General features: G+C 36.5%; 1 protein-coding gene across 27 annotated transcripts in view; it reads left to right on the plus strand.

The window, feature by feature from the left end:
- MAEA (macrophage erythroblast attacher, E3 ubiquitin ligase) overlaps positions 1 to 15252 on the plus strand; it is a 48980-nt gene that overhangs the window by 31302 nt on the left and 2426 nt on the right. For 15 of the 27 annotated variants that reach the window (XM_023925671.2, XM_086890008.1, XM_086890006.1 and 12 more), the window contains 4 exons: positions 3719 to 3841; positions 6779 to 6855; positions 12873 to 12981; positions 14975 to 15108. In XM_023925671.2, coding sequence (XP_023781439.1) covers positions 3719 to 3841; positions 6779 to 6855; positions 12873 to 12981; positions 14975 to 15108 — 443 coding nt within the window. Of the gene's footprint in view, positions 1 to 3718; positions 3842 to 4685; positions 4800 to 6778; positions 6856 to 12872; positions 12982 to 14974; positions 15109 to 15252 lie in introns of all 27 variants that reach the window. The other 12 variants (XM_023925674.2, XM_086889994.1, XM_086889996.1 and 9 more) reach the window with 1 other exon arrangement.

Raw genomic sequence — 15252 nt, forward strand, 5'->3', positions numbered from 1 at the left:
TGTATTTTTGTGAATCACTTCTTTTCTGTAACACAACCACATAAATTCATTATGTTTTGGGCCCATTTTCATTGTTCTCTTAGTTTTGGTGTTTCAGACTAGTGTTCATTTTTGCTGCAGTCTTTCCCTCCAGTGAGGGCAGGCACTGGAGTCTCCTGAAAGCAAGGCACTGCTAAGGAGAGCACCCTGGCAAGGAGTGAGCTGCCCTGAGTGTTCAGCCCATCAGCTCCTGCTCACGCTCACCAGAGTCCAGAAGCTGTTCAGAGGAGGGGATGTGCAGAAACATGCTTGGGATGTTCTTACTAGGAACCCATCTGAGCAAATGGGATCCAGCTTTTATGTTGGCCAGGAGTATGTATCTAGTAATCATCATCATAAAAGCATCCTTATTCTTCATAGTATTTTATACCTTATAATTGGAGTTCTGTGCAGAATCACAGGGTTGCTAACCTCCCTCCCTGGAGGCACTTGCAGCTTAAAAAGAAGCAGTGATATTTTAAAAGCTATATATATGTAAATCAGGCAGAGCACAAGGTGATGGATAGCTGTATTCTTGTTTAAATAAGTATCTCTGCTTTCACTAAAGTGACTTCAGCCTTCATGTGCAGTTTTCTCTAATAATAAATGTCTTTCTCTGGAGTTTTCACTGTTGTAATGGAATAAAATAGTTTTTTCATGATAAAGTTCACCTAGTGTTGAGATAGTTGCCCTTCTAAAATCGGGTTAGTGACTGTTGTATAGAAGGGAAAGTTTAGTCCACTTTAGTCCAATACTGGCTTTTTAAAGCAGAAATTATAAAATCCAGGTGGCACTCCCTGGTTTGTACTGAGCTCCCCTCTTGAGTGTCTGGATAATTGTTGCTAATACTTAATGGACCAAGTTCTCCTCCTTGAGACATTTGAGACTATTTTTCAGTACAGTTGTAGAATTAAATGAAAGTTTCACGTAAATCAGTCTTCCTGCCCAACCTCAGGTATTGTGTATTTGTAATCAAGTGATTTAGGCAAAGTTATATAGAGGAGGCTGGAAAGTCTGTGCTGAGAGTTATGGTTTGATCCCAGCACTGAAATAATCTGTGTGCAGGGTAGGGTTCTCCTGAGCTCTGCAATACTGGCAGGAAAGTATTGCAACCCCTGTTCCAGTGTGAAAGCTGAAAGTGTGAAATGGAGACACTAGTGTTGTAAAGAGGGTAATTAAAGAGCTCAGAATTCCTTTTTAGTTTATATACAAGTCAGAAAACATTTGCCATGGTGCTGAATACTGTGTCATTTTGAGGGGAGTGTGTGGCAACAGATTTCTTGCTTCTGCTTTTTCTGCGCCTGAAAAATCAAGCGCCAGTATTTCTCTAAAATTGTGTATTTACATTTATTTAATTTTATATGTAAATTATATAACAGGCACTTTGTAGCAGCCTGTGAAATCTTAATCCTCTTTTGGGAGCTGAGAAAAACAATGTTTCTGTATGGTCTGCAGCCTGTACAACTCTGAATTGCAGAATACTTTTGGAAAGCTATTCAGGATTGGGATCTAAACAGGGATTTTTTTTGACTGGATTATGAGATACTTGTTACAAAGTTCCTTTCCATCCAAGATGAGGCAGACAAGTTGTACTCCCAACTTACCTGTGTAGAAGAGCTGTGCTGGTTTTGATAAATCCTGTGACTCTTCTTTATTCTGTTTCTTTAGTCCTAGGTAAGGAAGAAGCACCAAGATCATGCACTGTCAGAAAAGATAGGAAAGTATGATTGGATTAAAATAAAGCAGTGTGGCATGTGGAGTTTTTAAAGGTTTATTGCCTAATTGTGTCTTAGTATTTTTGTGGTAATCAGTCTGTATGATTAAGACTTCTGACTACTTCTAATCAAATGCAAAAGCTGTTCCTGTCTCTACAAAAGGATTTTTTAATGCCTTTTTTATATTGTTCCTTAACTTTCTATCAAGTCAACAGAGAAGAAAATCCTATTTATTGGTGCAATTTAAATGTAATTGTTGGTTCTGAAAGAAACTCTTTTAATTTAAAATGTTCTTCTCTGTTTTCTGGATACATACTGTCTATTTAATAGAGAAGGCTGCCAAGCTTTGACTTCTTTTGGCAACCATGAATCTAATTAGCATTTCTGTTAAAAAGAACCTTTTTCATCTTAAATTTTCAAAAGCAATGTAGAAATTCTCTTTTTGTTTAAGAGTTTTGTCTGCCTCAGCAGCAATGGCAGTCTTTTTGCTCATAGTGGAGGGCTGCTGTACCAACACCTGATGGATAAGTACGGATATCTGGGATTCTCTCACCAGCTCATGGGCTTATAACAAATGCTGCCCTTATACCTCTTTATTTTTTATTTTTTTGTTGTAATGAAGTTTAAACTATAAAAAGTTAACAAATTAGCTTAAACCACTGATTTGTCTCTGCTTAGTAGGTCCAGTCCTTTTTTTATGTAAAAGCAAATGCTTTTGTTTTATTTTTTTGTAAAAGCAAATGCTGTTCATTAAGAGGGCACATAGCTCCAATAAGCTTGAGTAGATATATGGAGGTGGTTTTTTTTGTAACTTAAATGGAATTGTGTTTCCACTCAGCAGCTGTATGGAATGCAAGCAGGATAATTATTATGACTGCATTATGTGTCAAGGTGCTTGCACAGATGAGTTAACGGGCAAGAGATTTTTAAATGGTCACCTTATCATGCACAGGAGAGTAATGCACTTTTCTTCCACTTGAGCATATCATCAGAAAAACTTCAGACCAGCAAAAAGATTATTCTCATGTTCTTGAAGGAATACTTTAAAAACACAGCTGTTGAATAGGCTGGCATTCTTTCAGTCCATTTGCCAACACATTGATAAAATAGATGGATTTTTTTAACACTAAGGGTATGGGAAGAGTCCATTAAAGTCCAATTTCAATCTTCTTCTGTAAACTTGTAGCTGTCTGAATTCTAAGCTCAGTCTGACTTACCTGGATTTGATATCAGTAGAGCTGTGGGAGGCTGTTTATTCTTTTGATAGTAAATGGTTTTGTTGCTATGATCATACAACTTATAAAATAGATGTTAATGTTTTGGTTTTAAAATTCAAGTAATGAGAGAAAGATTTAGTAAAAGGTACAAGTTCTGCTGCACTTCAGAAATTCATGTGGCTTGTTTAAATTTCTGTAAATAACCATTTTGCTAACCCTAACCTGATTTAGTCCACTCTCCCAATGGTATTAGACTTCATGCATTTATAAGGAAAGACTGGCTAATGAAGCGCAAGATGTGAATGTGATATAGCTGATGCTAGTCTTGGTTTTCAGCTTTGTCTTATGGAAGGTAGAACTTCTAAGATTAAGTATATTCAGCTGTTCAGCTGAAAATGCCATCTATTTCTGAGAGTGGTTTTGTTCACTAGAGCTATGGTAATACTTGTGATATTAAGCATGTCAATTGTATAAAAATCTGCAATATTCTAGGTGTAATCTTTAATAATAAAGGTGGGGGGATTGTATTTTGGGGTTTTTTTGTTCTAGTTATGTTATATAACTAGACTCAGAGAACTGCTGTTGCTATCAGAATATTTCAGTCTGGAAATACTCTGTAATGTCTTTTTGCAAAGTACAGTTCTAAAATCCAGAGTTCTTGAGAACAAAGTCTTTTGCATCTCTGTATTCCAGCTAAGTTGAAGAATTGCTGTGTAAAGTGTGAGTGCAATTTAACAAGACCTTCCTCCCTTTTTCTGTTTTTTGAAGGACTTGGTAAATATTGAGATGTTTTTGACTGCTAAAGAAGTGGAAGAGTCATTGGAAAGACAAGAGACTATGACTTGCTTGGCTTGGTGTCATGACAACAAATCCAGACTCAGAAAAATGAAGGTATGAAAATGTAACATGTTCGCATTTTGTTTGAACTATTTTCTAAACTACTTGGATGCTGGATGTGGTCAATATGATTTAAATAACAGGTCTTGAAAAAGGTCTTGTATAAAAGTAAGGACAGTAAGTATAAAAATGTTCTTAAAAGGTAGTTGGAGCTAAACAGGCTCACAAATGTCAGACCTGGAAGTGAGTGAGTCAGTCATCTTCTGGATTCAGTGTTTTCTCAACAAATTACATTCAAATAAAATACAGTGCTCAGCTGGGTTTAGTGCAATTTGTAAACAAATAAATGCAGAAATACATAGTGTCTTGATGCATGTAAACTTACATTTATGACTCTGTGCATCCTGGTGAGACTGTAACTCAGTTTATATGTGGAGGTGTTTTAAGAATGAGATTAACTGGTAATCTCTTCCCTCAGGTTTAAAATTTGAGAGAAATTACATGCAGATTTTAGTCTTAGTAATTTTTAGCTGTTGAATATAAGAAGACAAAACTTTAAAGAACTAAGTTATAGTGAGAAAATACAAAAATAAAAGCTGGAATCTAATCAAATAATAAACACAAAAAGTCTTCCTCAAGCCATGAACTGAACATCCTGTGTACTTGTTGCTATGCAGTCCATTTAAATTTCCTTGTCTGTTAAATTATGCATTTCAGAACATGCTGTAGTCTTTTATAGGGCTTGCAGAAATCTGTTTTTAACAGATATTAACCAAAATCCCCGCCTCCCTCAAAGATGTTTGTGTCTTATATTTTTTTTAAACTAAGCGCTTTCTTTAACCAATAATGTTTGAGTGCACATAACAATAAGCAAAGAGTGACATTCTCTGTCACTCAGGGGCGCCAAACTGAGAACGAGCCGAAGATGGGACGCAAAAGTAAATCGGGCAGTGATTACTCTAGAGAAAATGATGATCTTGTTATGGAAACCATTAAAGGAAAACCAGAATTGGTATGTAAACCACGTTGCATAATTATACTGATAAAAAATCCCCCTTGTGTAATCTTAAAATGTTAAGTAATACAAGAAATAAAATCTCAACGTCTTACTTTTTCATCACCAATTTTCAACAAGCAGTAAACAAGAAAAAATCTTCCCCGTCCTCTTTCTGAAAAACAAACTACAACAAAAATCTATTTCTGCAAGCCCTACATTTTTTTTTTCTTTTTTGTTTCTTTTTTAATCAAACAAAAACCAAAGCTAAGGCTGTGAGAGACAAGAGTTGGGAGAAATTGCTATGCTTCTTTTCAAAACACAAATATTTCTGCTTCTGGTTGCCTTAGTTGCTTAGCTACTCATCGACGTTAATGTTCTATAATCCCAGCCACCACCTACCTGAATGCAAACCTTACGTAAAATCTAAACTGTTTGGTGGCCTGGGAAAGCAGTCATGGACTCTTTACAGATGTGAGCAATCTGAAATCTTGTGAAGAGCTGCTGTGGGTTGTTTGAAGGTACAGAGAGTTGGCATGTGCTTCATCTGATTGTTTAGGACTCTGCTTCTAGTTACACTTGTCTGCAGAACCCCTGCAGCCATTGGCTGGCACCTTACTTGAAAATTCATTTGTTTGGCATATGGGTTTTGCTGTTGAAACATCTTAGCAAAATAGGAAGCCCTGAGATTGAATACTATTAACAATTAAAAAGCTTGATCAGATTTTTAGTAGAAACAAGCTTATTTAAAATTCTAGATGAAGGGTTTGTGTAGATTTGGATAACAAGGTATTTTAAAACAATCTTATTGAAAACCTCAAGAGGAGAATTTTTTGTTTTCTGCTAAATCTGGGCTTGAAAACAGAAAAAATGCATAGTTGGAAAATACTTTTTTCTGTTCCTTAAACTAGCAAGTTTTAATATATAAAAGAATGCATAATTTTTATGTTCAAATGGCTTATGTTTTAAATCTTAAATAAGTAGTTGTTGCAATGTGTGCCTTAGTCACCTCAGGCAGCTGACTGATAGAAATTCAGAGTTGCTCAAATTCCTACTGAAGACACTGAGGAATTTTGATATGACTCTGCTGATGACAATAAACAAAAGGCAACTATTCATTAGAAACATGGGTAAAGAAAAAACACTCAGCAAGTGGAGCAGGGGAACACAGGGAATAGAATAGAGTTCTTTACATGATTCAGAGCACTCTGGGTTTTCATTATTTTCATAAGGTAAAAAAACAGTTGACTGTGTCCCTATAAAGAAGCATAGTGATTTGTTCTTTTACAGGGGGGAGAATCTTTTTAATTCCACATATTCAAAGTTTTTTTATAGATTTTGTGAACTGGTGATGGAATTTGGTTTAAAGGGACACTGTCAACTTCGTTAGGCTTCAAATTTTACCTTTTTCCATAAACAGGTAAATGCCACTTGGTTTTCTTGTTTGAGACTTGTTTCCAGCATGGCTTTTAGGTGTTTGACAAGAAAGTTGGGATAGAAGCTTGAAGAAAGGGAGGGGAGGGTATTGCAGCAACTTAAACTTTGTGCTGGTTTTTGTTAATATTGGGGTCTTTCAAAATATATTCCAAGGCTTGTTTCTTCCTTGCAGTCTTCTGGGTAGACCTGTCTAAATTATCACATAGCCCCAAACTATAGTTGAGTCTACTACTTTAAATTGTAAGAGATTAGAAAGAAACCACCTATTACTTTCATTTGTGTCTCAGGAAATAAGGCTTTCAGTCATGAGGAAAAAGTTCATCCCTGCTGAAGTTTTAAAGGAGGCAAGAGGAGTATGATTTTGTTTGCTTTTAGGGAATTCTGTGCTGATCTTGTCTGTAGAGTCAGCATTTCAACTTTTTTTGCATGAATGCCTAAAAGCAAGCAAACCAGGTTGCATGTTATTAACACTTTCTTTTTGTTGTGCACACATAGTCGTTAACAAACCATGCGGTGCAACTTTGGCACTATCTAAGACCCTGTCTTGTCTTTAATCTCAGAGCTGTCTGGAGTTCAGCCTAAGGATTCAGGAGTTCATTGAACTCATTCGACAGAACAAGAGACTGGATGCTGTGAGGTATGAAATTAGGATGCTTTCCAAACAATTTTCTTAACAAGATGGTATTATGCTTCATTAGAAATCTGTGACTATTGTTGCAACACCCAGAAGCCCTGTAAAGCCTTGAAGGGTCTCTTGGCTGCTGTAAGTCTTTGGATTTAAGCTGGGCTTGGATTTTTTTTTAAAGGCTAAGTGTCATTCCACAAATGCACCTTCTTAAAGTATTGATGTTGTCCCTGAAACTCTGTGTCTTCTTAGTCTTCAAAATCAAGGTTTAGAAAACTAACCTGTTTTAAAAATTACATGGATTTTCTGGTGTCATACAGTGTACTATATAAATATATATTCACTCTTAACTAATCTTCAGGAGGGATACAGCCAGCTTCACAAGGCAATTCATTACAGTTTTAATCACCAGAAATACTAAAAGGCTAATGAAACCTGTAGATACAGCTTTAACATTTCAATTTTGTCTGAATTCTCTTCTGCTGTACTATCTTCATTAAACCTTTTGTTCTGCAGGTTACCTGCAAGGCCATGTTCACTCCCTGTATTGATGCCTGATTTAGAGTTCTGTATGGTTGTGGGTGGGAGAAGGATGAGCTGTGTTAGGTTTTCCTCACTCTGTTCCTCTGGCTCCAAATGAAGAAACCAACTCGATATCCATTTTTTCCTGTTCTAAAGTAATTCAATGGGGACTACAGGGAGAAAGTAACAATGCCCAGTGGGGCTGTGGATCAGTAACAGAAGTGCAGTCACACCTCAGCACTGCCTGACTCAAACCACAGGAGAGTTTTTCTGACAATACTTCTCATATCAGCACATGAAGCAATTTATACATCTGGGTTAATGGTCCTGATTTAAGGTGGAATAATGTTCCAGGGTAACACAGGAAACTAGTCCTGCTGAAATAAGTAGAATTTTGATACTGGGACAAAGAAATGCATTGATAATTTGATAAGCAGTGACTTTGCCAGCACCAAAGTACGGTGCAGGTGGCAGAGCTACTGGAGCTTACATGCACTCAAGGGAGGGAGAACTCTCAGCAGGTTCTATTTTGTAAGAATATTTAAACCTAAAGAGAGGTGAGAAGTTCATGGCCCAACCTGAAGCTTTGCTGATACATCCTGATGAAGACACTGTTGCCACATAATATTTCTATGTGAAGGAAGTTGCAAGTTCTGCTGCCTTTAAAGGCAGACTAGGTGCTTCAGGAACTGAAACTTTGTGGCATATTTTTTTGTGGCAGAGCTGATTTTTTGGTCAGAGCAGCACAGATATACAGAAAACTTATCGTAATGTATGCACAGACTGAAAACATTCTAGCATATTCCCAAATCTAGATGGAGAAGCTCTCCTGCAGGCCAAAGTTTTAGGGTTAATTTGAGGTTTTCTTTCTAATCTCATTCAAATGCGTGGCTTGCTTTGAGCTAATATCATTCCTGCTTTGCCCTACTTGCACTTAAATCATCTTTGCTCTGGTCCCAGCCAATGCAAATGTGCAATCTGATAAACTCCAGCTAATTTTAATGTTAATAATTAAAATCAAACATAATTAAAAACAAAACCTACAAGCTAGCATTTTGATATGTGCACTTACCCTTTGATAGAATTATCAAATCCTAAGGAATTGTCAAGTACTTAAGAAAAGGATAAAAGAGACTCAACTCCATTATCTGTCTTCTGAAGCCCATGGTGCTCTTTATACCAAATGAATACTGTGCCTTTAGCTTTATTCTCAGTTTGTTTCTTTGCCAAGTGTGCAGTCATGCATCTTAACAATGAGTAGTCCATGCTCTAAAAACTATTTTCTTTGAGCTACAGCTTCCTTGTGTAGCTTGGAAACTGGAGGGCAGGCACAGAGCTGGAATAAGGAAATAGGCTGAGAAGTGGGACAAAGCAGATAAGGTCCTTCTGTATTTTATTGTTACTGGGTATTTGTTTCCCTCTCATCCCTTTTCCTCATAAGAAGTAAAATTTGCAAGCTGTCAGCCCTGAAGAGGACACAGCATGCTTTGAGTGGAATAATGTCTGAGTTGAGGTTACAACTTAAAGCTTCTGTCTATATGGCAGACAAGGCATCCATATTGAGTATTGTTGAGGTGGAGTGTGTATATTCCATATACTTGCTGAAATTCAGGGTTGACATACATTTTATACTTAGAAATTATATTACTGCCAGTCATGGCATTCCTGCTTTAACTTCATAACCAATTGTAAAAGGAGAAGGAGCTATGGAGCTATAGTCTTTCTATATCTTAATTTACTCCTTTTTAGAAGGATGAGTTTTATACTTTCTTAGGATTATTTTGTACATTCAGACCTCAACATCTCAATGCTTCCTTTCAATCATGTGGCTTAAAAACTGTAGGTTTTTACCAATGCATTCTACTTAATTTCAAAGTAAGTAATGAATAAGGGAGTACGTTTTGGGGAGGTGTGGCATAAATCTCATAGCTTCTAGCAAACCCTTGCAACTTGTGGTTTTATTAGCTTGCTTCTATTAAGTGCCTGCAGCAGGATTCTTTCAGTATTGTGTCTGTGGTGCAATAAATAGGTCAGGCATCCATTAGAAGGCAGAGAAAGAGGCTGTTTACCAAGGAGTTTCCTGTATGAGTGGAACTGGGGGAACTGACATTTTGTTGAAACGCAGCTGGTGTTTAAATAAGTTTGAAAGCTTTTGCTGCCTGCTGAGAACCTCTGAAGTGACATTGCTTTTACATTAAAATTGATGTGAACTTTAAAATTATCCATCTTACTTAATAAGTGTTTGAATTTGTGTAGCTTTTTAGAATGAGTACAAACAGACTTTCCTCTAAGGTACCTTATCAGAGTAGCCTTGAAAGTGCAAGTTCCAAGAATGTAAAAAACTGTTCTTGAGTACAAAGAGTAAATCTTTTAACCTTAAATATAACACAAAGTCTTTTGCCTAGTATCATTAGCCTTTAACTCTGTCTCTAGAGTTTTTTTGTCAAATTTGTACCTACTAAAGTAACAATGAATGACTGATGACACCAGTTTCACACTTTAGGAGCTCTCACTAATTTCATTCTGGGAAATCTGACAGCATTTTGATATTTTGCTCTTATGCAATGCCAGTGATACACAAAGTTCTCAGCTAAAAGCTTAACAAAGCATCATGAGCACTTCTTGTTCTGGGGATACAAAGGACAAAAAGGAGTAAATAATAGCTGATGGTGGGCAAAGTTGGTAGAAAATGGCTACAGTCTATCATTTTAGTCAACTTCCTTCCTACGAGGATGAATGAATTTTTTTGGTGAGGCTGAAGAGGGGTATAAAAATAATAAAACTTTTGAGCACTTTGAGTATAAATTCTGCTGCTTGTCATAAGGGTCTGAGATAAAGCCAATCAGGCATTGGCCAAAAAACTGAGTAGAAACAAGTCCTTTCTTGATAACACCTTATATTTGTGTTCAGTTATTGCCACTGCCCAATAAGTATGTTCATTTTTACATTCAGGCATATGTAGATATATAAGCTGGACATGTGGATCCTTTTGTAACCATTTAATCTACCCTTAGTGAACTGTAGGTCTTCAAGTCTTTGTAAATATTTGTTAAGTACAATATGTCAGCTCTACATGTATGGGGTGGAGTGGCACACAGAAGATGAACTTTGTCTTCACAGAGTTTACAGAATCGTTCTGGAATTTGAAAAACAAAATTTTCTATCTATTACTTAGATCTGTCACAGGAATTTAGTGGCTTCAGGGATGGTCTGTTGCCAGGATTTTTAAAATATTTTCTAGAAAAATTTAGCTCCCTTCCTTAGCTTTAGAAACTCATATGTGCTAATGGTGGTAAAAATATTGCATTTAAGCATTGTAATGTTTACAGAGACCTCCAGGAGCATAACAACACTTGCTCAGAGGGGGAAATAGTTGAATGACAAGGAAAGGGGTGAATAGCGGTATGAGGGCAAATAAAGTGTTATTCCCAAGTAACTTATAGTATTGTGTGTGTGCACCAATCTAAAAAAATACTTGAGTGCTATGAATTAATGAACTTGCTTCACCTTTGAAAGATATCTTGCTCCATTTTAATTTCTCAGTGGAGGAAATTCAGCCATTGCATGCAGACCTTGTGGGAAACCTTCCTTCCTTGTTTTTTGTTTTGTTTTTTTTTTTTTAAGAATACAGGAGAGAGGGAAAGTCTGGAGATAAATACTGACTGACACAAGATCACTTTGGAAAACTAATTCATTCTGGCTGAACCCAAACCAGCCACCACATCCCAGTGTGCTCAGTACTTTGTAAGTGATGGATGGCTGATGGCCTGGCAGGGAGGAGAACCTCAAGACTAACCAAGCTGTTGCAAACTGAACTGTCACTTCTGTTCTGCCATCACAGAACACAACTGAAATCTAATCATTTCTTTTGAGAAGAATTTTTCCCCTCTTTTCTCTCATGCATGCACAGATAGTAATTTGTCTCAACTGGTAGATCTGAATTTTTTTGATTGCCTAATCTTTGTTTTCAGAAGCTCTTCATTTCATCTGCGGCTCTCCACCCTTAATTTAGCTTTCTTCCAGTGTTTCCAGGTTGTCTCTTCTCTCAGGCCAGGGGGTTTGTGCTTCTGCCTTCATAGCAGTAATCACCTGGGGAACAATGTTTACATTCCTGAATTGCTCACCCAGCATAGGAAATTGGGTGGAAACATTCTGTCCTACATAACTTCCATTGCTTCCTGGCTTGGGTGGGAGAGGAAGTGGGAGTTCTGAAACACTGCTAAAGAGACTGTTCTCATGGTATTGATGACCTCAGTGTAGTAGTCAAATTCAGAATTGGAAAAAAAAAAAACCAAACCAACTTGCCTAGGTTTTCTTATTCAAGCCATGAAATGGGAATTTTGAAAATACTATCTATTCCTAAAAGTAATTTAAGAATTAATAATAGACTCTTCAAAAATTAAAAATGAGCAAGCTCTGAGTAGACAACTTGAGCGATGATTTGATATCTTCCCCATAATACAAACTGCGCAGAAGTGACAGCACAGGGAAAATTTTCCTACTCTTATGCAATGCCAAAAATTCCATATAATGCTGGTTCCATACCCAGCCTGCTGTGCTACATCTGTGCACCACTGAAAACAGGAGCTTTCCACAGAAATGCTGAACTGATCATCCAGTTTAAAGGCTGAAGGGTCTTCCTGTGCACTTAGACTCCAACTTGAGAATTACTGATCTTGGGGAGGATAGACTAGGGAAACTTTCATAAAGGGTTTTAAAGTAGCTGAATATCCTCATAATCTGATAATAATTTTGTGGTTTCTTACTATTTCCTGAAAGATATTAAAGTTTGTATTTTTTATTTAAATATGTTTCTGGTAATTCTGTCACTTCTTTCCGATATCCAAGCTTTCAGCCATGTGTGTATCCCTTACAATCTGTATATGTTAAAGTACAAAAATCTATACTAAAGTTCTGATTTAATTTTTATTTTCCTGGCTAAAAAAAAGTGCTCTTAAGAAGGTGTTTTATATTACATTGTCCTACAATTTATTGTAGTCTGCACAGGAAGTGATACTGTCTTCTAGCCTATACCCCTGAACCCAAAAAATCATTTATTCAAAATAAACATTGCCCCAGATGTCAGTATAAACAGGGCAGATATTTGAGTACTCTTGATGTGTAATGGGTCTGGCACAGATGATTTTCAGACTGGGTTTATCTCACTTGTGAGTGTATGCCAGAGGAGTGTCATACACTGAGCCTCCATGAGAAGAGACATTTCTTCTAATAATCACGGTTGGTTTAGTTCTAGGTGAGGCAAGACTAAAGTAAAAAGACTCTGGTTTCTAAGGAATTAGAGTGTAAAAATGCTAATGCTTAGTCATTCCTGCATTCCCATTTGCAGGATGTGTTTCTTCAAGTCCTTTAAATGTAGATAGAGCACTTCTGGAGTTCATCTACTGAGAGCAGAATCTAGAGGTTTTCTGCAAAATCTTCCATAATTAAGTAAATTTACTTGATTTAGAAACAAGGCTGTCTAATAAAGTATCAATTCTCTATTTCAGACATGCAAGAAAGCACTTCAGTCAAGCTGAGGGAAGCCAGCTGGATGAGGTTCGACAGGTGATGGGAATGTTGGCCTTTCCTTCAGACACTCATATCTCTCCCTATAAGGTAACATTGAAATTCAGTGCTACAACACAACATTAAAACAGATGTCTCAGTTCTTTTTTCAGCACTTTCAGGAAAATGATAATGATTTTGATAATATCAAAATAAATGTGGGTTTTTTTTAATTTTACTTCCTAAATTCCACCTTTGTAAGAGTTTTTAATTTTAGTAACCAGTCCTTGTACATTAATCCAGAAAGTATTTGTATTGTTTCAGTTGGATTGTAATAGTAACATGGATTCACACTGAGCTAGGCTTACCATAAACCCAGCATTAGAGATCTCTAGGGCTGGAAGAACAGTAATTAAATATACAAGAGGCAAAAGATGGGGAAGTACAAAGGAAAAAAAAGAGTCGTGTTCAACATACAAAGCTGTGGCTTCAGTATACCAGCAGCAATTCTTAATTCAACTTTTCACATTACTGTTGTTGCAGTGATTGGGATGAAGAAAGGAAGGATGATTTGAATGATATGAAAGCAGTATTTTTGTTACTTAAAATAAGTTTTCATTTGTTTGGATTATGCTAATTGATGCAGCTATTAGTGTTAATATCTACATCTAAATTTAAATCAAGCAAAATTCATAGGTAGCTACTTTTTCTACTGAGACTTTCTACTTAGACTGAATTCTATGGTCATGTGCTAATTCACTTCTTTCTAACTTGGCTTTGGAGGCAGAAGGTAGAGGAGAGTTGAGTTGTCAAAGCAAGACAAGAATTCCATGAAATGCCAAGCCAATATGAGACAGTGCCAGTATAAACACATTTTCTAAACATGATGATGAAATCATAATTTCACAAGATAAGCTCACAAAAAAACCCTGAAATGAGCAACCCACAGAATCAATATGAATTTCTTTGCTCATCTCAGAGTCCTAGAAGGATCCTGGTATTTTACATGCAAGATTTGATCTAAGTTGTGAGTATAAATGATAGATGTGTTAGAAGACTGTGGGTGTGAGATAGAGCTTATCATTATTTTAGTAGTTAGGAAGAAATAGGCAGGAAATAAAAATCCCATGTTTTATTCTAAGGGCTGGTTTGGATGGAGTGTTTCAGTGAGGGAGAGCAAGGAGAAAAACCTAGGATTGTTTCATGTACAACCACACAATGAGAACAAATTCCCTGACACTTATGGATATGACTTAAAACATTGTAGTTTTTGGAAATTAAATTTTGAATTTTCTAATAATTACCTAGTTCAACACAATCACAGCAAGTGGTTGTTTGGAGTTACCTTTAATATCTTGACTATGAGTTCTGTGTTCATAAATGAGTTTATGAGTTCATAAATGGCTTCCTAAAATGCCTTTAAGGAAATTATTTTTAAATCTTTGACAAAGTTTGTGAGATTATATCTGTAACCAACTGATTTTATGAATCCAAGGAATGAAGCACCTTCTATGACCAGTGAATAGAACTTTCTCCACCTTTTCCTTTCAGGACTTAAAGGAAAATGTTTACTATTTCCTTGTGGCAAAACAAGCTATTTTCTTTTGATATTCCTTGAACAATCATATGTTGTCACTGTGCCTTCCATTAGACCAGATTTCTTGGAGCCCAATCTAACCTGGCTTTGAACAGTAGAATCATTGAGTTGTTAAGGTTGGAAAAGGTCTCTCAGATCATCCAATCCAGCCATCAACCCAGAACCACCACAAAACCATGTCCTCATCTGCCCTAGCAACTAATACTGTTTGTGAAGAAGTCCAGCATGCTAGGAAACTAAATGGAAGAAGTAACCTCACCAGGATTTACATACCTTGATTAGAACATAGATGATAGAAATTGAATATTACTCTGGCTATTTTAAATAATACTTGCTTCAATAAAGTAGTGTTAAAAGGTACTTTTTAAACACTTTGCATTGGGATGTCCACTTCAGTTTTGTGATTGCTTTGCTTGAGGGAGTTTTGTACAATTTGTCACTCCCAGGCTTTTGCTCCCTGGGACAATTAGATTGAAAGCAACTTAAAGTTGTGTTGTTTTTTAACAGGATCTCTTGGACCCTGCTCGATGGAGAATGCTGATCCAACAGTTTAGATATGATAACTACAGACTACATCAGCTGGGAAACAATTCTGTTTTTACTATAACACTCCAGGCAGGCCTTTCAGCTATAAAAACACCGTATCCTTTAATGCACATATTACTGGGAGTGGAAAAAAAAAGCCTTGTGGGGGTTTATTTTTGGCTTATGGATGCTTTTCAGATAGCTCAAATGAGAAATGTGACACTTCAGTATTTTTGCTCATGAGTTGTTCAAATGGAGTA

This window comes from Cyanistes caeruleus, chromosome 5 (assembly GCF_971803275.1).
Source record: "Cyanistes caeruleus chromosome 5, bCyaCae1.hap1.1, whole genome shotgun sequence".
NCBI lineage: Eukaryota > Metazoa > Chordata > Aves > Passeriformes > Paridae > Cyanistes > Cyanistes caeruleus.